Source organism: Sminthopsis crassicaudata, chromosome 6 (assembly GCF_048593235.1).
Source record: "Sminthopsis crassicaudata isolate SCR6 chromosome 6, ASM4859323v1, whole genome shotgun sequence".
NCBI lineage: Eukaryota > Metazoa > Chordata > Mammalia > Dasyuromorphia > Dasyuridae > Sminthopsis > Sminthopsis crassicaudata.
Window position 1 is genome coordinate 5,798,632 of NC_133622.1, and position 21,376 is coordinate 5,820,007.

Sequence of the window (21,376 nt, forward strand, 5' to 3'; positions counted from 1 at the left end):
AAATTTACAGCAAGTTTTTCTGAAAAAGGCATCTTTTGTCACATATCTATATAGGGAATTGAGTCAAATTTATAAAAAATAAGAGCCATTCCCCAATCGATAAATTGTCAAAGCAGATGATAGAAAAAGAAATCAAAGTTATCTATCATCACATAAAAATGCTCCCAATCACCACTGATTGGACAAAGGCAAATTAAACAACTCTCGAGTTATCACCTTACACCTCCCAGAAATGATAAATGTTGGAAGGGAGAAGGAAAAATAAGTACACTAACGAATTGTTGGTAGATCTCTGAAGTAATCTGGCCATTCTGGAGAACAATGTGAACAATACTCAAAGGGCAGAGTATTGACTCAGCAATACCACTACTAGGTCTGCATCTCAAAGACAAAAAGGAAAAGATCTATAACATACAAAGATCTAGCAACTTTTTGGGGTGGCAAAGAATTGGAAATTGAGGGATGCTTGAATAAATTGGGGCACACAATCATGGTGGGATTTCATTGTGCTACAGGAAATGATGAAGGGAGTAGATCCAGAAATTCATGGGATGACAAGACCAAATGAACTGACTCAAAATGAAATGAGCAGAACTAGGAAATGATCTTACACTGTAACAGTAATCTTGTAATAATAATAATAAACTGTAAAAGACTTGATTATTCTAATCAAGATAATGATCTAAGACCAAAAGGACTCATGATGAAAAATGCTGTCCATCTCCAGAGAAAGAACCGATGAAGAACCGATGAACTGAATGCAATTTCAAGTAGTTTTTCCATTTTATTTTTCTTGGTTTTTTTTTTGTGATAAACCCAATATGGAAATAAATTTGCATGATTTCACATATATAATTGATATATTACTTGCCAGTGGGAAAGGAAGAAGTAGAAGTGAAGAAGAGAATTTGGAACTGAAATTTTAAAAAGAAGAATGTTAAAAATAATATATTTTTGGAAATGATATCCATCCATGTCAGGTAGGTGAGAAACTAACATGCTCCTACAAATGATTCCTACATGTCAAATAGTCAAACAGCAGAATTAGTCTTATTCTGTGAAAGCAAAGTGACCATACTACCTTCCTACATCACAATAAATTGAGGTGTACTAAGTACAGAAATAATATAATTTCTAATTATATATATGTATATATATGTGTGTATATATATATATATATGGCTAATATACGCCTTTAAAATAATCGATTACAAGAATCTAAATGTGTAGTAATTAGACCATGAACTAGAGTGATGGACATGGGATTAGAAAGCAATGCAAGGATGCAGGACTGCGACCAAACGGACAGGACTTAGTGATAGGGTGTCTCCTGAAGCAAACAGTTAGTGTTGGACGATCTCCATAAAGAGGAGTCAATGGAGGAAGGAAAAGAAGAGCAGAAAGAAGAGAAAGAGAAGGCAAGCTCATCCTCAAAAAGGACTTCAAAGGGAAGATTTCCATTTAATTCTAACGCAAATGTTTCTAATACTCGTAGAAGTTTTGTTTTGGCCAGCTAATGGAGTCCTCAGTAAGTGATCTTCGCAGGGAAACATTAATCTAATGCTATGCTGTGGTGACATATTTAAGGCAGTAGAAAGAGAATTATTTTATATTCATTGACATTACCAATATTTTCTGGACATTTTCTGGGGCCCAAAACTCAGGTAACTATGGAAGTTTATTTTATATTCATTAAAACATACACCTGAAATCGATTTTTTAAGATTGCTAAATGTGGTACTTTGGTGGTCGAGCTCCCTTCATCTCTCTCTGTCTCTCCCACCCCTCTTTTTTCCACTCCCACCACCAGTCCGGGCCTTATGGATTCTTTCCTGATTAGTGAGTCTTGTAATGGCTCTTCCTGGCTCAAGTGTCTCTCCTCCTCTCCATTCGCCTCACTGCTGCCAAAGGGATTTTACTGCAGATCTGACGACGAGGATGTCTAAACACAACAAACTCTAGTGGTTCCCAATTGATTCTATATCAAATGTGAATCCCCCTTTTCAAGCTTTTAAAGCTCTTCACAACTTCCTGTAAACCTATCTTTTCCATCTCATTCGACATTAATCATAGCCCTGAAATCTGTGATCCAGACAAAATGCCTGTTCTATTCACACAAAAACATCTTCCATTTTTGTAACTTTGCACCGAGCAACCATCAGACACAGAAGGCACTTTCTCCTCACCTTCCTCTCACAGAATCACTCACTCCCCGCAAGGTGCAGCTCAAGAGCCACCTTCTACACAACACTTTTCTCGAGATGTGCCCAATTGCTGGTGCCCTCTCTCTAAAACTATACAAAATTGATTCTCTTCATATTTATCCTGTAAATACTTCTATGGGTGCTTCCTCTATGCCCTGTTAGACCTTTAAGACCTGGGATTAGTCTTTGTAATTTTATTCCCAAGGTCTAACAGGTCCTGGAATATAGTAATCAATAATCGTTTGTTGATTGATTCTTCTGATCTATCATCCTTCATCAAGTAAGTCTATAGGCGCCATTTTCCCAAAAGCACATGCTCACATCGTCTGTTACATTTTGGAAATTCTCATTATATTTCAAACTTTTTCATTATTATTTGTGTTCCTGTGATCTGTGAAGATTGATCTTTGATGTTATTGTCATAATTAAGAGCACCACAAATTGCACCCATATTAAAATGGCAAACTTAATAAAATGTTGTGTTCTGGCTGCTCCACTAACGAGCCAATTCCCATCTCCCTCTGCTCAAGTCTTCTTATTCCCTACAACACAACAAAATTGAATATTACCAAAACTTAAGTTGAGAGTAGGGTTGGAGGAGACTGACTCCACTTTTGAAGAAAGTTTCACTGTGGGTAAAATGCTATCAAACATGCTAGAGAGAAATCTTTCACTATTGTATCATTTTAAGAAATCGCCAAGCCACCCAACCGTCAGCAGCCACCGCGATCATCAGCAACATCCACCAGCAAAAAGGCTATGATTTGCGGAAGTTTCAGCAAATGGTTTACGGTTTTTAGCAATTTAATTATGTACATGTTTAAGCATACTATTGCACACTTAAAAGACCGTGTATGGTATAAACATAACTTACATGCACCTAGAAACCCCACAATTCCTGTGACTTTGTGAGATTTGCTTTCCTGTGATTGTCTTAAAGCAAACCCACAATCTCTCTGAAATATGGCTGCATTACCTTCCCTCTGAAGCTACCCCACTTCTGAATTGTCTTCCTATTTCTGGTGAAGATACTTCGTTACTTCCTCTCTCCCTACATATCCAAATACTTCATGTTTATATCCATTCTCATTGTCATCATCCCATTGCTTCTTGCCTCAACTATTTTAATAGTTTTGTTCCCTGCAATTCTCTCTTCATGCTAATTCGCTTATCCACCAAAATGACTAAGGTACAGATTTGCCTGTATCACTCCCTCCCCCTAACTATGAATGCTCCCTATTATTTCTGGGGTCAAATATAAACTTGTTTTACATTTAAAGCTCTTTTCAGCCTGTCTCCATCCTCCCTTCTCAGTCTTAAAATAATTTCTCCCCTGTATGTATTCTGTGGTCCAGTCACACTGACCTTCTCCCCTCCACCATGACATCCTATGCCGGTCGCTTTTTTGATTTACCTTCTGCCACAGGTCTCTCCTGGCTGTTCCACGTGCTTCTGCCTTCCCCGTACAGGGAAGTTAGTGTCTGGCCTTGAATGGTTTTTTGTATAAATCTGTATGCGAGCATATTGTACCCTCTCCTCTGGCCCGGGAATATAAGTTCCTGGAGGGCAGGAACTTCCCTTTGACTTTTAACCCCGCCTCCACCATGGCCCCTTAAATACTTGTTGGTCCCAGCTCATTCTGTGATTTAACTCTCAGCACTTTTCTAAGACCATCCTTCGCTCGTGTTCCCTCCACTACCTTCTTTTACTAACATCTTCTATACATACCTTTCAAAACGAAGTTGGTCAATTTCTTTTGAATTCATATTGATCAAATTCTGATGGACGTGGCCATTTTCAACAATGAGATGAACCAAATCAGTTCCAAAAGAGCAGTAATGAACGGAACCAGCCACACCCAGCGAAAGAACTCTGGGAGATGACATAAGATTTCCCAGTCCCTCTAATTTTGTCCACCTGCATTTTGGATTTCCTTCACAGGCTAAATGTACACTATTTCAAAGTCCGATTCTTTTTGGACAGCAAAACGACTGTTTGGACATGTATACATATATTGTATTTAACTGATACTTTAACATATGTAACATGTATTGGTCAACCTGCCATGGGGGGAGGGGGAAGGGGAAAAATTGGAACAAAAGGTTTGGCAATTGTCAATGTTGTAAAATTACCCATGCATAGATCTGGTAAATAAAAACTATTAAAATAAAATAAAATAAATTCATATTGATCAGTTCTCCATTCTCCCCTCAGCATAATTATTCCTCTTTGTGTGTCCAGGATTTCTTGTCCATCCCTACCAGACTGATATATCCTTTGGAAATATGACATTCTACCTAGCCTTCTTGAAATCTACTTTCACAAAATTTAGATTGCATGTCAGATGACGTCTACTTTTCCATCCCAAATTCTATGCTGTGATCCCTCATCCCCAAGGTTTCCCTCATTTCCACTTTAGTTCTTCCATACTGACAAGAATCGAATCCAGAGCAGCAATTCCTCCTGTTAGTTCTTCCAAGTTTGAAAAGTGAATGATATAGATAAGAACCTTTCACATATTTTAACAGATGATCTTTGAGAGATGTCATGACTGAAAAACCCATGACCCTTCAGCCATGCTAGAGAAAAGCCTCTCCCAAAGTAGACAGGATAGTCTTCAAACAATTGCCCGTTGATGGGCTTTTTAAAATACAATATCCAAATAGATTTTGTGCCCTGCTTGGATAAAGCAAGGTAGCTGACGTATTACTCAAATAGGAGTGATTTAAATAAATTTATTTGAGGGAGAAAAAGAATATTTGAACATCAGGTACAGTCTGATCCACATTGATCCAGCAATACATCATAACTCATCTTAAGCACATAACTAAGCAAACATTTTATGAAAAAAAAAAACACTTCATATTATAGCTGGTTAATGTTGATCAAAATTCATAAAGCAATCTAACCTGACTTTTAGACAATACATAATGACCATGATACAGTAAGAAAAATACAATATCAAATACTCACTCTCAGTGAGTGTCCAACTACAATATGAACAATTTAAGACCTTTTTTTAAATGAAAAAATATTATTAGAGCTTTATTTTAAGCATTTTCAATTAGATACAGCTTTGTACAATTTTGATCACTCTATATATACCAAAGGAATTCTTTCTAAATTATTTCTAGATAAAATATATTATTCATTTCACTGTTTTTCTCTGACAACAGCATCTGAATTTCACTGTTACATTTGAGTTTAAACCACAGAATCAGACAGTCTTGTGGCAAAATACCTTGTTTGGACTTGGGTGGTTTTCAAATATAGACAGTCCAATTTATGGAAACATTGGTTAAAGACATGTAGACATCCTTAAAGAATATAAACATCACTATCTCCAAAGAAGCAGTCTAACTCCAAAGAACAACCTCTCGATTTGGGGGATCAACATGTGTGGTCCAGAGGCTGACTTCTTGACAATTCAAGAAACTGCTTGCCACTTGGCAACACAAACGATGTGGTGAGCTGTTTTGTTGTGTTTTTCTTTTTGTGCTATAAAGATGGCCACTGTTAAAAGTTCTTAGCAGTCCTTGAGCCCATCCGTGTAAGAGGTGTGCAGCCTGCCAAACTGATCATTAGAAAGGAAAATGTGTTCACTGAACTGTACACATCGAGCTTCTAGGAGGGTTAATAGTTTTTGACACAGGCTCCTGATTGTAGTTTACAATATCTGCCTTCACCACCCTCTGTCATAGAAAAAAACAAACAAACAAAAAAGTTATTATTGGAATATCAGAAACAAGCACAATTTAGAAACAGCTCTACTATTTTTATTTTGTGAACTTTGCTGAGTTTGCTTTAACTGAAGTATTCTTACCAATACCAAAAGAACTGATTAAAATAAACTATTATAGTGATCAACTGCCTATAAAATCATGCTTCAGCAGTACCTTGCATTAGCTCAGAAGCAAACATGTGCAGGAAATTGAAGTGTGTGTGTAATTTTTCTGTAATTCTATTGAAACGATCTTACTCGTGAACTAAACATGATTAAATTATCACGAAAATCTAAATTAACCATTGTAAGTATTTGTTTGGGTAGCGTTATTTTGGCTCATCAAGTTTCAATGGCAGAAAAACCATTGTGTTTCCATGACAATGCCATATGCCATTAATCATTACAATCCTTTTGTTATCGTTGCAGAATCTTTTGCAAATGAGGAAGTTGTTATTGTATAGCAACATGTTCCTATCAGAGTGTGAAATACAAACACTCAGGGCTTAAATCTCATTTTGGAAAATTTAGAATACTAAGAACTGCTGTGGCTGAGTTTTCAAAGGGGACCATGACATCAGGGAGGTGATGTCATGACACAATATACAGATCAAGAAGATCGGACACAGTCATGGATACAGTGGGAGAGACCTCGGTTTAATGTGTCTGTTTTTCTGAGGTAACACCCATAAGTCTAAATAAGAAATGAGGCAGAATGACTTCTTAAGGTCAAAAAAAAATTCTGGGAAGCAAAGACCCTCAGGATTTCTAGCCAATAAAGAAACAATTGCTATTTACATTCACTCTAAGCCAATCAGAGCCCAAACAATGACCAAATGAGGGTTGACTTGGGACCAACGGGTGGTCAATCAAAGAGAGTCAGAGTAATTCAAAATTAAGGTAGGGTCCTTAAAAAAGAAATTGAGCCAGTAAACTCCAAGAGAGGTTTCATCAATCAAAATTTATATTCCTTTAGGCAGAGTACCTGCAGGTGGAACAGAAGGATAGATGGAAGAGATGGAAGAAGAAGGAGGGAGGAAGAAAAGATAAAAGAAAAGGAAGCAAAGAAGCAGGAAGGGAAGGGGGAAGGAAGTGAGAGAAAGCAGGGGAAAAGGGAAGGAGGAATAGAGGGAGGGAAAATGGAAAGGAAGAAGTGAGGAATGGAAGAAGGAACAAAGGGAGGGAAGAAGGGAAAAGGAAAGGAGGCAGGAGATACTCTGCCCTAAGGGATATACATTTTGGTTGCTGAAACCTCAAAAGATATCTTGGGGTTTACAGGATAAATGTTTTTTAAAGGACTGTGCTTTAAATCCAAATAATAATGGTTTATTATAATCCACTGATTATATGAATATACACACACTGAATGCAAATATACCTAACATCTTATTTTCACCCTTTCATTACTTAACGGGATCCATATTCTATTAACTACTTAATAGAGACTGCAAGAAGGACACTAGGTAAGAGCTCTATCATATTTCTTGAATATCAGACAAACTTAACTAGATTAAAAAACTCAGTCCAGCCTAGTTTACAATGAATCTTCTTATCAGCTTTATTTAATGAACAATGTTAGGCTTCTATGTGACCCAAAAGCAAAGTCACCATTATAAAATGTTAGAGTAGAAATGGACCTTTCAGAAAGAAAAATATAATAAAAATTGTCAGAGATCCATCTCTAGCTAACATAGACTTGGCTTGATATATTTTAGAAGTATTTACTAAAAAATTGGGCATATGGTTGACCCCAAAGTTTGTTTCTGTTTTTCTTATCCTAGCAACTAAAAAAATCATCTATTAAAGAGGTAGGAGGGCTGAAACCTGTGCTAAAAGAGGAGCTCACCCATATCAAAAATTGGATCCTTTGAAGTGCTGGAATATTTATAAAACTATTGTTCTACTCTACAAAAAGTTCCCATCCTGAGTCTGGGGCATTAATACACTCTTGGGTGCCAATAATTGTGCTTTGAATTGAGAAACAGCATGGTATGGTGAGAAAAGCAGTGAACTAAGGGGTCAGGGTTGTGGAGTCCATTTTCTAGTTCTGCTACTTCCTAGCTGTATGACTTTAGGAGCCAACTAGTGGAAATTCTATTACCTATCTTAAATACAACACTTAAAGCACCCATTGTCCCTGTATAAGGCAGGGGGTACACACTAGGGAGAGCTTCGAGAGTTTGTGGAGACACACTGTAAACTGTAAAAGACTTTCGGAATAAGAGGGGAGTTCTCCCTTGGAAGCCATAAGCAATTTTGAAATAGTCCTAATTAACTTCCCAGTAACACATTACTGTAGGCTATGGCAAAGTCAGTACCACAAAAACACACGCAACTTTAAGGAAGCAACTTTCAAAAAAAGAATTCGATTAAGAACAGTGTTCCCTTTTAAGTGGTAACTTCAAGCAAAGCATTCTCAATGATTTAATATTTTCTTTTATATCTACACACAGAAATAAGCATCTGAAAATAAAACAAACCAAAAAAATTTATCACTGGTTTCAGTTAAATTGCTGAGAGCTGAATTACCAAGTAGCTGCTTCAATTTTTTGCTTCACTGATCGAAAAAACATTTATAAACTCAGTTTTGAAACATCGTTCATTTGTCTGTAAAATCTTGTTTAAACTGTAACCCTTTCACTAAGGGCCAATTTTTTAAAAAGTTTTTAAACAAAGCTGATATGCTATCGATCTGCAAAAGTCCCTGTTATAGTGACTTCCTGTTGGTAAAACTATTATAGAAACATAAGTCCTAGAAAGCAAAAAGCTATTTGGCTTCAATTACCTCTACTACCCTTTTTCCCCACCCACAATTGCAATAATTTCTCCAATACCTGTACTACTGTAAAGAACAGGTTTTACTCTGCGTAGAGGTGAGCTGCTGATTCTCTTCTTCCGGATACGCCACTATTTCTGCCCTGACAATATGCTGTCAAATCCCGTACACAATAGACAAACGAGAAGAATGAAGAATTTAAAAAAAAAGGGGGGGGGGAAGGGGATGAAAGAGACAGAGAGAGAAAACAGAAGGGAGAAAAAAGACAAAGAAAGAAAATTCAATAACTGAAAAAAAAAGAATGAATATTCCAGAAAGAACAAATAAAGAAAATCAACACACATTTGACTAGTAGCCAAGGATATAGGAAAATATGAACATAAATAAGGAAAGAAAAGGAATAAAGATCCAGGAGCTAATTTTCTTTATCATCCTATTTAGTTAAATATCAAAATGGAGAACTGCATACTGAGTCTACAGAACATACAGTCTTGGGGACTGCCTTAGTACACACATCCAGAATACAAACCAATGTGAATGGTCAGACTTTTTTCTATTAGGGATTAATAAGAATATTATATGCATTAGATATTTATCATGTGAACTTTTTTACTCAGTCGCCTTTTCAGTCATGAGAAAATGTCTATTTTTCATTACATTCCTTCTCATGCCCTCACGACCACTCTCATCACATCGCCCAGAAACTCAGCAAAAAGCAGGTTCATTTAAAAATTTTAAGATGGGTTCCAAATTTATAAAGGCAAATCTCCATTGGGCTCTGTACAGCTAATAAGACGTTCCATTTCTCTAAAATGTTAATAGCAGTTACTTAAAGCAACACAAATGAAAATGTTTTCCCAATGAAAGCAAGGGTAGAGAAAAAAGGGTTCTGAGAGAAAGAGCTCTGGTGAGGGTTCAAAAGATCTTTTTGAATCCCTTCGTTTCCTTACCTGTTAAAGGAGGGAATCACTCCTGATGAATTCTAACATTTCTTCCAGAACTAAATCTTAAAATCCTAAAATCCAATCCTTGAATTGCCTTGTTTCGAAGTTCAAATGAGATAATACACGTGAAAGGCCTTGTAGCTGTGAAGCTCTATCTACATCCCAGTGGCTATTAGAATTTCCATTCCTACAGCTCTTAAGGACAGGGCTAACACATAAAATATTAAGAAAGGCGTTCTGGGTACAAGGTGCTGAAGAGGCACGGTATTTTTTTTTAATCTTTATTCTTAAAGAGGGATGTACAGACATATAGAAGTCTGGACAGAATAAATACTGAAAGAGGCCAGAGCCCAGCTGTATGAGGTCATGAGTGAGAGGTGCTCTGGGGAAGGCAGGCTGACCTTCTGTCTGCCATATTTAGTCATGAAGTGTGGTCTAGAGTACTAGGAGATGGGGGTCACTTAGGAGGGATGGGCTGGCAGTGAAGACTGGTACCCAAAAAGGAGGGCACCAGTATGGGCAGGGATCCTCAAACTTCCTTACAAGAAAGCATGAGCTGCAGCTTGAAGGAGCCATTATGTAACTACAAAAAAGCAATTATTTAACAAATGACTGTGAAAAATACAAAATAAGGGGCAGGTAGGTGGTGCAGTGGATAGAGCACCAACCCTAAAGTCAGGAGGACTTGAGTTCAAATGTGACACAGACACTTAACACATCCTAGCTGTGTGACCTTAGGCAAGTCACTTAGCCTCAATTGCCTCAGGAGAAAAAAAAAAAAATAAAAGCTCTATGTTTGAGCTTTGCAATGCTATTCATCTGAAGAACTTCCACATTTGAGGCTTAGTCCCAAGACCCAACATCATGGGTATAAGGAGCGCCCAAGAAGAAAACTCCCTTTCTCCAAGCAGAGCAGCACCAAATGCCCCCCACTCTCATCGGGGGGTTACAAGGGAAGGAGGGTCAGCAGAAATGGGCCTAGAGGCCGCTCTAACCTCAAGAGCTGGGGAAGTCAGACAGGGTCCCGTGTCCCAAAGGAGGCAGCTGACCCCAGGGCAAAGCTCCAACCCCTAACTGGATCCCCCAGCTCCACCCCCGCAAATGTTTACATGCTGTTTTCTCATATTTCACCAACATTTGAATATATACTGAATTAATGAGAAAACTTTGATAAAAGACAGGGAGGAGAACATATTAAATAGTAGTTGATGAACTTCCTACCATCTTATCCCAGAGAAAAAGACTCATTTCCTTTTAAAAATTCTTGATCTAATGTTATCAGTGACCATGTTACCAACTGCTAGGGGGGAAAAAAGTATGATTAAGGGATATATAATTACTAATCTCTCAAAATCTAGTTGTTTTTTTCTTAAACTAAATTCTCCATGGAGAATAAAAAGTTTTTGTAGTCAAGTTAGGAATTCATTAATCTCCCCCCACATGCTGCCTTACAGCCCATCCTGTAAACAGAGCAGGCTCACTGAGCTGGGTCACAGTCCCTTTCTATCAGCACTGTAACTGAAGGACTTCCCTTTTCAGCACATTGACACAAGGTGCAAACAGAAGGGGGCAGCACTTCTCCTGCAAGCACTGCACTTTTGCCACAGTGATGTGTGGCGTGTCTGTGTCAGAAAGACCATCACCAAGACCCTGCTCAATTCCCCATTCAAGAAAGGGCCTTTGTTCACATGTCTTTTGTCCTTTCCCACTAACTATTTGATGTCAGAAACTTTGTTTTTGGTGCCAAATGCAAAATCACCAATTATTCTCTAATCCTCGGGCTTTCGATACATGACCAACATAATCCAAAGTCCAAATGCGACCTCCTTACCTCCACCTCCCATATACACAAAAATCTTTGCCTAATTAGCAAGCACACAGCAATGAGGAAGCCAATAGGAAACTTGGAATCTCCCGCTGTGTGAGCTAGTTCTAGGACATGTTTGGGGGCATCTATTTTTGTGAAAGCAAATTTTCATTTTGAAAGTGAGGTTAAGAGACGTCATCCAGGATAGAGTCTGGAGCCCCCAGACTCCTCTTAGAAATGCTTCCGTCTATGAGATGTTCTCCTTCTCATGATCAAACCGGATGAAGTTATCTGCGCCCCCAGGCACACAAGGCAGCCTGGCTGAGGCCCCGGGGCCGGGAGGGTAGCAGGCACATGGAACTGCCACCCTTCGGGCCCTCGCCCTCCAGACCCAGACCCAGGAGGTTCAACTGGGGGGGTGGGAACTTGTCGGAACTACTTTCGTATCTTGTGTGTCTGTGTGTGAAGAGCGCTACCACCCAGGGGGACACCGAAAGGCTTCCTGGGAGACATGGCCCATCAAAGGAAGGAGACTCCAGGCTTGAAGAAGGAGCCGCAAGGAGAGGGCACCTTCTGAGCGTGAGCAAACGTTTGTCCAAAAGTCCGGAGGGGGGAAGAGCAGGGACACTCGGAAGACTCCAGCTACCTTGTCTACATAAGTGGCTTTTCCATTCATTAACAGGCTCTGTTTTGGCAGGGAAGCTCTGAGGGTTCCATGACACCTATAAGAAAAATCCTTAATAGATCAAAGGAAAAATGCATCTTCAACTGAAACTCCAAACTTCCCTCAATATCTGAAGTAAATTCAAATTCGTCCAACTTTCCTTTCTGGGACTCAGCCGCAAAGCTGCTTTGTGAAAGTCCTTGAAAATGCCGAAGTCCAAGGCCTGCTGGCAGACATCCCACCATGCCAAGCTTCAAGGTCTCTGTCTCCTTGTCCACCTGCCCATTTAACCAATCAAAAACCAAGCATGCTCGCTCTTCTTCCCCGGGGTCTCTTCTAGATCTCTCCATTCTAAGCCCACCAAGAGAACTCAAAGTCTTCTCCCTTCAAGCCAAGAACCACATCTGGTGTCTCGGACCGCAGGCTCCTCCTCCGGACTCATACTCAAGGACACTAATGCCAGAATAATGTCCAAGAAGCGATCAAAAAGCGCCAAAGGGCCTTCCATGTGCTTCTTTCATCAGATGGTTCTTCAGTGCAAAATCTCCTCAGGGAAAACCTTTCCTGACTCCATCGAATCCACGCTCTGAAAGCATTCTGAGCCTCCACCATTCCTGTCTCACACTTACCTGGATGCATCCTACATCCATCCCAACTCTTCAGGACAGGAAATGTAATTCTCATGTTTACATTACCCAGAAGCTGGCGTGAGACCTTGCACATAGGAGTACTTATGTTTACTGAAAACTTTTGCGGACTGCATGAATGAATGACTAGAAAAAGTTCACAGGAAGTGGGAGTAGAAAGCATGTCTTCATTGTACGTGCAAGTGAAGGAAAATAAATTTATTGTTGTCAATCACACATGCTGTTCACCACATTTAAAAGTCTAAATTTTAGAATATACTCCATTATTAAAATTTTTATATCAATATATACAAGTTAGTAAGCACTACTGTGTTATATTTGGAGAGAAGAAAAGGTCAGAGAGACTTATAGGAACATTATATATATATATAAAGTGCAAAAATTAGTGCAAAAACAAAATTCATTTAAGTCGCATCTGTCAGTTTTGAACAATTTTCTTTAAGAATGCTACTTAAAAAATAAAAAACAAATAAGAATCCTACTTTATTTTACATTCTTCTTTCTTAAAAGAACAGAACAGAAATACTGCCAGACAGGCTTTGAAACTCTAAGTTGATTTTTTTATATACTTTGAAAAGAAAAATGAACCATAGCTAACAGTCCTGTGCTTTCATACACAATCCTCTTTTTTCTATTCTATGTACCTGCAAATACTCTATTCATTTGGTGTTTGTTAACAATATATATTAAAAATAAATAAATAAATAAAATAACAATATATATTTTTTAAAGTTTAAATTTCTTCTCTTTTAAAAAGTTTCCCCTCAGTTTCCACATGGCTTAGGCCACATTTTGATGAATAAATATTACAAACCAGAGGAAAAAAAATATGTGGAATTTGGTGATGTGAAATTAAGTTCTTGTTAACAGATTATCTTATTAAAATAAAGGTGGTTAAAAAAAATTCATCCCCCAATCTGATAAACATATAGAACCTTGAATTATTTCCTGAACATTTAATATCAAAAGTCATTGAAAAAGCATAATATAATTATGAAACACTTTTCACGCAGTAGCACAAAAGAGCCCAGAGTTCCGTGATGAATTCAAGTTAAAACTTTCTGATTTTTAATCATTCAATATATATTAAGTACCTACTATGTGCTAGGCATTGTGCTAGGCTGCAAAAACACAAATACAAAAAAAAAATATAGCAATCCCTACATATATGGAATTTATATTCCATCAGGAAAATACAAAGATAGATAAATAATCAATATGAAGAGAATTAAAAGCAAATAAAAATATGATTTGTAAATATACCCCCACTGAGGAGGAAGGGCTAAGTAGCTGGGGCGGGGGGGGAGGGATCAGAAGAAGCTTCATGTAGAAGAGAATGCTTGCTCTGTCTGGAACAAAGTTAATTCCTTTATTATGTTTGTTCATTAGAATAAACTACCAGAGAATTCACTACAAGGGCTAACCAGTGGGAGTCTAGCAGAACTCTCCTTGGCAATATTAATTACCCCACACTAAAGTCATCCCTGTGAAGCCTCAGGAAGGTTAGGATGCGATCCTATGTTATTAAATCTGTGTGCCGACAGCAGAACCATGGAAGCTTGGGAAGGGTCACTGTGCAGCAAGAATCATTTCAACTTAGGTCATTTCACTCATGTCCCACTTGACAATGAACCCATTTGGGGATTTCCTGGCAGAGATTCTGCCATTTCCTTCTCCAGGGTCACAGCTAGTAAGTGTCTAAGGCTGGATTTGAACTCAGGGAGATGAGTCTTCCTGATTTCAAGTCCTGGGTTCTCACCACTGCACCACCTAGCTGCCATGTTCAAATTAATCAAGGGCTTCTTCATGTTACCCCTTCGAGCCTCACCATAGCCCAAGGCAGGGAGGGAAGTTCTCCCAGCACAGTGTAAGGCCTGGCAAGTTCTAGCAGACTATGGGGGACTGGTGAATCTAAGGAGCCTGGAAGCTTCTCACCAGCCTGGTTAAGATCCACAAGAGCAAATGCTGTTGTCTCTCTCCCTGTTCTGGTAGCCCCCAGCACAGTGCCCTGCATGTCATCAGCCCTTAGCGAATGCCTGCTGAATTAAAGGTTTACAAATTACATGGACAAAGTTACACAAAAGCGATCTGCTAAGTTCTAGAAGAGTTATGGTCTGTGGTGGGGGAAAGAGCACACGGACCAACAAAATTAGAGATCCTTTATGTCTTGAAATGAAGATATGAATAGCGCCAGAAAGATGGAAAAGGACTGAAAAAAAAGAGAAAATATTTTTCTTTCTCTCTCACCCCCCCCCACAGACACACACACACACACACACACACACACACCCCCCACAAAAAAGAGGGGAAAGGAAAACCACTCATCCAGATACATGGAAAACCCATCTCAAATTATCAAGAATCAGATATATAGAACTGTTTGTTTTTTAAAGAACGGTCATTTTGCAACTTTGAACGACATTCAGTAGGCTAATGAAGGCTAATGAAGGCCAAGTAGAAGTGTAGGACTTCAATAAATATATGTTAGGAAATAAAGTGTAATAACACAGGAACTTGGTATGCAAGTTAATACTTTTGAAGTTTGTTCTCTGTAGCAAATTAAATATTCACCTTTTGATGTTGTTATTACTGAGTTCAGTCTATTTATACCTAAAAGTAATATAAAATAACTTTAACTTAATTCAAAATGAAATTTCACAAATTATAACTCTTGGGTTTCACTATTTTATCAAGTTTACTATGTCTTAAAGAAAAAAATTCAACTAAAAAACAAATCTTTTCAATTTTCATAGAAAGAATGTTTTTCACTTCTTTCAGCGACAAAACCCTGATACAGAGTTTCTGAAGATATACCACAGAAATGTAAGAAGAACCTAAAAAACTTCTTGAAATTATGTTTAAAACATAATATTCAAGACAATCACCTGTGACTGTTCAATTTCTGCCCTGTTTAATTTGATTCCAAGGATTTCAGCAGCAACTCTCTGAAAACACAGGAAGACCTGTAACAAAAAATAGCGTAAAAATAATTAAAAGCAGACATCCTCAAATTACCTTTAAATACATCAAGTTTTTTTCACCTCTAAACAGTGACGGTTGCAAAAATGTGACGTCCTGTGCAATTCTGAAAATGAGGTATCTGGAAAAGGCAGTGTCACTATATTAAAATGGTTAAATCATAACTTTAAAGCTACCATAGGGTATACCAGACTGTTAAAATGAACTTGAAGATATCTCCCTTAACAGTCTTCAAAGATCACACCCGATTAGTAAGAATAATGAATCTCATAGAATGGTTGCATGTTTTTGAATTTGCACTATTCAAAATAATAATTATGTAAAATATGTTCACTGATTCAAGCCCAACGAATACAGGCAGTGCAAATTTGAATATTCCAACTATTTCCAGGGCTCTTTATTCATACTAATCAGGAATAATTGGGCTGGAAATTATTTCTTCCCACAAAAAAAATCACAGCTCTTATATTTGAATAAATTACAGCCTTTTTAAATAATACTGTAAAATTGAGAAGTGGTTCATAATCTCGTAAGAGCTTACAAATGGATAGGTCCAAACTAATTTTTGACGTTCATCCTCTAAGTTCCTTAAGTGAGCTATATATATCTATTGACTTCAATTTCTCATTTCTCATCTCATGAAAAATATTCTTTAAATTGATTGTTGTCAAGTTCTGTCGTCTCTAAGTTATAATCCTTCTCTGGGAGGAGGTTTCTTTTTCTGTATCTCCTTTTCCTCGGTGAGCAGGTTTCTTGGGAGGCTTCTGGAGCCTTCCCCTCCAAAAGTGTGGGATTGCTGGACTTGAGAATCTACGGGATGTCTTCTCTTTGACTCAAAACCAGACTGCCGTCCAAACTCAATGTCCCAGTCTAGACTGTCTCCTTCCAGGTTCAATGCTGCCTCTTCTTATCCTCCCAGAGAATGTGAGTACTCCCAGGCACTTGTGGGAACTCCTACAGCCAATGAATTTGCTTCTTTAAAGTATTCCTTCCTTTAAACCTTAATGGTTTAAACTAAAGGTGCCTGTCTGTAGCCAGTAGAAACCAGAGCACGACCTAGGACTAAGGCTCATGTCATCTGAGTTAGTCATTTGTTTATCTTAAGGAGAAGGACAGTTGTGGCACAGTGGGCAGAGCCCTAGAAAGGAAGTCAGGATTTCCCGAGTTCAAATTTGGTGGCCTCTGCTGACCAGCTGCATGGTCCTAAGCAAGTCATCTAACTTCTAACTTACCTCAGTTTCCTCATTTGTAAAAGGTGCATAATAAAATTACCTACTTATCAGGGTTGTTGTTGAGGATTAAATAAAATATTATAATAAATAATTATATTATATTATATTATATATATAATATATATAATAATTATATTATATTATAATAAAATATTATAATATAAGCTATATTTAATATATAAATATAATAATATAAGCAATATTTGCTTAGCACACTACTGGCATAAAGTGTTTTTTAAATATTAGTAGTTGTTATTATCATTATTTCCTCATCTTTACAAATAAAGATACAGCTACTGTGAGGATCAAACAGGATAACAGAGAGAAAGAAAGCTCTTGCCCTATTATAAAGTGGCTTCCAAGTTTAAGTGATTACTGTTATCTAACCTTTCAAGAGCTTCCATGCTTCTATCAACAGATTTTTCACATTTCTTGTTGTTTGAGAAGTGTGCTAAACCTGATAATCTTATTTTCAGAGTATAGTAGAAACATTAATTATTCTTACAAATTAAACACCTTTAAAAGTCTTCCTAATTTCCTTATAATGGAAATAATTTCCTTTTTAGAAACAGCTTTACAACCATGATAACTGATGATCAACTGTAGGCCCACATTTTTTTACTTTCTCCTTAAATATTTTACCTAATCCTTATTTGTCCTAAATAGTTTTTATAACTTTTCTAAATGAATTTTCTATTCTAATACCATCACCCCAGGCATTGATCATTCTTTCGCAGCTTACTGTCACCTGCAAACCAAGAAAAGGCATGATAAGACATTTCTTAGATCTTAGATTTTTCAAATATCTATAAACCACAGTCCAACTCTGTGGGCAAACAACCTCTTTGGACCCTTCTGGCTACAGACAATTAATCACCTGCTAAAAATAACTCTTTAGCAAGAAGCTGAATCCAGAGAGGAGTTAATACTTGCAGGGACTATGGCTAATCCAGTGGGCAAAGCAGAGGAACAACTGTGCAAAATGTCCTTAATCATAATATAGAAGTAAATTATTGATTTAGTCCAGGAAACTAAGCTGAGTTATTAATTTAACCTAGGAAACACATACATAATTACATGCAACCATACACACTTACATACATGCTATTATATAATGAACTTCTAATTCTGGCTGTACCATACGACCTTGGGAAAGTTAGTCTCTGAATATCATTTTCATTTGTAAACTAAAAGTTTAATTAAATGTTCTCTAACATGATTTCCAGCTCCAGATGTTTATATTCCCCATGCCATGGGCATCCTGCAAAAGAGATTTGATTCATTTAATTAAAAAATATATATATATATATATGTGTGTGTGTGTATGTGTATATATATACATACACTAGGCGCCAAGTACTATGCTGGAGATGGGGCTGGAAAGATAACAAAAAAGCCCCTGTATTCCAAAAATATATGTGTTCCTAGAATGAAGCAACATGTTCGCAGATAAGTAAAAATAAACAATAAACAAAATCATTTCTGGAGACAGTAGGTAAAACACAAGGAATGGAGGTTATCAGAAAAGGGAACTTCATACTATAAAGAATATCACACCCTCCAAAATCTATAACGTAATAAGAGGAGAAGAATGGTTGGAGGGGGAAGCAAAGGGTGAAGGAAGAACACAAGGCGGGGAGTGGCGGGGATCCTTGGGTAGGGGAAGGTTAAGTAATAGCCAGGCAAGTGATGGAGCAGAATTTAATTAGAGTCAGCAGGGATAGGAAATATGTATGTGTATGTGGGGAGTGTATATATGTATATATCTACATGTGGAAACCATGTGTATATGGGGGGGTATATGTGTGTGTGTGTGTGTGTGTGTGTGTGTGTGTGTGTATATATATATATATATATATATATATATATATATATACATGTGTGGAAAGACTATGTATATGTGGGGGTATATGCACATATCTACATGTGTGGAATGACGTGTGTATATGTGGGGGTGTATGTATTTACATGTGTGGAAAGATGTGTATATGTGGGGTATATGTATATATCTACATGTATGGAATGGTGTGTTTATATGTGGGGGTACCTATATGTATATATCTACATATGTATGCATAAATATATCTTTTCTTAACCGTAGCCAGCTTGGGGGTGGGGGGTGAAAGGGACATATGGATGTGCGTGTGTATACATATCTACATATGTACATATATAAATATATTCTTTCTTAACTATAGCCTGCTGGGATGGGGAGGGTGAAAGGAACAGGGGAAAGAATAAAGTAAAAAAAAGCGGGCAGCAGAGAACAAAAAAAAAACAACAATTTACAAGGAAGTAAAGAAAAGGCAGACACTCATGAATATAAATTCTTCTAATATATGTACTTTCTTAAATTGATATTTGCTGTTATATATTTTAAATCTTCCCTGATGTTCTGCTGGACACAAGATAATGTTCTCTTTTATTTCATTTTGTTCTGTATTCCTTTTCTGTTTTCCTTTTCTCTTATTCTGTTTCTTCAAATAAATTTGGGGGGAAAAAAGACAAAAGAAAAGGGAGCTTGGAGATTCCAAGAGGCCGTGGTGAGAAGGCAGAGCAGAGCATTGTGGGCAGAAGCTCAGAGGTGGGAGATAGCAGGTTTTCTAAGGGGAACAGAGAGGAGGCCAGCTTGGCAGGAAAAGAGAGTGAATGAGTGGGATTAATGTGAAATCAGTCTGGAAAAATAGGTTTGGAGCCAGAATATTAAGAGCTTTAAATGCCAAACAGAGGTGTTTATATTTTATTCTACAGTCAAGAGAGAACCACTTAAGTTTCTTGAGCAGGGGAGTTATACAGTCAGGTCTGTACTTTAGGAATGTCAATTTAACGGTTATATGGAAAATGGATAAAAAAGGCAAAGACTGGAGGCTGGAAGACCAATTAGGAGCCAAGAGCAGACCTGAAGTAGGGAAAAGGTCTTGGGGACTATTCTGCTGAATCAAAGCCTCACCATAATTCTGACTTGGCCAGGACTCAGACTGGGGTCACTGCCTGACCAAGCGGCGCCCAGTTGGGGAAGAAGGTCCCTCTAGCAAAATGTGGCCATCCCCGAACCCATGACCCAGTCCTCTGCTGAGATGCCAGGCTTCCAGCTTACTGAGCTTCAAATTCAAGGAGCTGTGAGAAGTCCTCGCTCTTCGCTCTGGTGACTGGGCCCAGGTTTGGCACTTCAGAAGTTCCTGATTTTTCTCAGGCCTTGCTCCATTATCTGGGGGTGTCTGTGGCTGTGTACGCTGGGCCAAGGCTCTCAAAGACCATCCTGACATTTTAGCAAGTTCTACCAAGCTCGAACGGGCTCGAGATGGGCACAATGATGGCCTGTGCCCAGCACACAAAGAACAGGCCGGCTTCTTCAGAGTCCTTGCCACATTGTATGATGGTGACTTTTTGGACCACAGCCAGGTCAAAGTCTACTGAGGCACAGAAGGAGATAGGAACCATGCCAGAGGACCTAGAGAACCCACAGTTCCTTGAAGTACACTTTGTTTCCCACCTGATATAACCTGCCAGCAGATGAAAAATGGTGCCGACTCCAGCTTGGTGAAAAACCAGGCTGGAGGTTTAATTGAGAAGTTACCATGTGTTTCTACTCAAGTAATCTTTTATATATATCAAAAAAAATGGAATTCTTTATCAAAAGAGCAATGAACTGAAAGACATTTTTCTTTAAAAGGTGGAAAGCACCTCCATACAATTATTCACAGTGCAACCGTAATTGTTATCTAAAGCAATGTTTAATCTCTTGTCATCTGGTCATTTTAGTCACATCCAATGCCTCCTGACACTATTTTGGGGGTTTTCTAGGCAAAGAGACTAGTATAGTTTTCCATTTCCTTCTCTAGTCCAATTACAGAGGAGGAAACTGAGGCAAAGAAAGTGGAGTGACTTGTTCAAGGTCTCACAGCTAGTGGGTGTCTGAGGCTGGATTTAAACTCGGGTCTTTCCAAGTCCAGGCCCAGCATTCTAGCCCCTGAACCACCTAGCTGCTCCATCGCTATCTCTGGTTTAATATTTTCAAGGTTGGAAAGACTTGTTCCAAGTAATCTTCAAAATATCCCTGCTTCAAATAACAATCCTGTCGTTTAGCTGTCTTTAACTGTGTCTGGCTTTTCCATAACCTCAACCACAAGCAGTCTATTTACCTTCCTTGTCTTTTAAACTTAATTAAAGGGAGAGCTTTGCCAACCCCTCGGCCTCCCAGCCTTCCCTTCTTGCTTATTTCCCTGCAACCAACAGACACCCAGAGTTTACTGAATTAAAGAATAGTTATATCAGCATTGTGGGCCTTCCTGACTGCCCTTTATAAAATACAATTTACTTGTCAATGTATCTTTTGAAAAAGCCACGTGAAGAATCCTCTCTTCACCTTCCCCAGGACTAAGTGTATGTTATGAACTGAAGG

The 21,376-nt window shown here is 38.1% G+C and overlaps 1 protein-coding gene across 2 annotated transcripts in view; it reads right to left on the reverse strand.

Annotated features, from left to right (window-relative positions):
* Window positions 1–4,924: 4,924 nt before the first annotated feature.
* Window positions 4,925–21,376, reverse strand: part of RAB28 (RAB28, member RAS oncogene family) — a 93,100-nt gene continuing 76,648 nt past the window's right edge. Inside the window, exons 6-8 of one of the 2 annotated variants that reach the window (XM_074274519.1) lie at window positions 15,649–15,726; window positions 8,760–8,854; window positions 4,925–5,896 (exon numbers count right to left, since the gene is read on the reverse strand). In XM_074274519.1, coding sequence (XP_074130620.1) covers window positions 8,765–8,854; window positions 15,649–15,726 — 168 coding nt within the window. In that variant the 3' untranslated portion in view covers window positions 4,925–5,896; window positions 8,760–8,764. The remainder of the gene's footprint in view (window positions 5,897–8,759; window positions 8,855–15,648; window positions 15,727–21,376) is intronic. The other variant, XM_074274518.1, reaches the window with a different exon arrangement.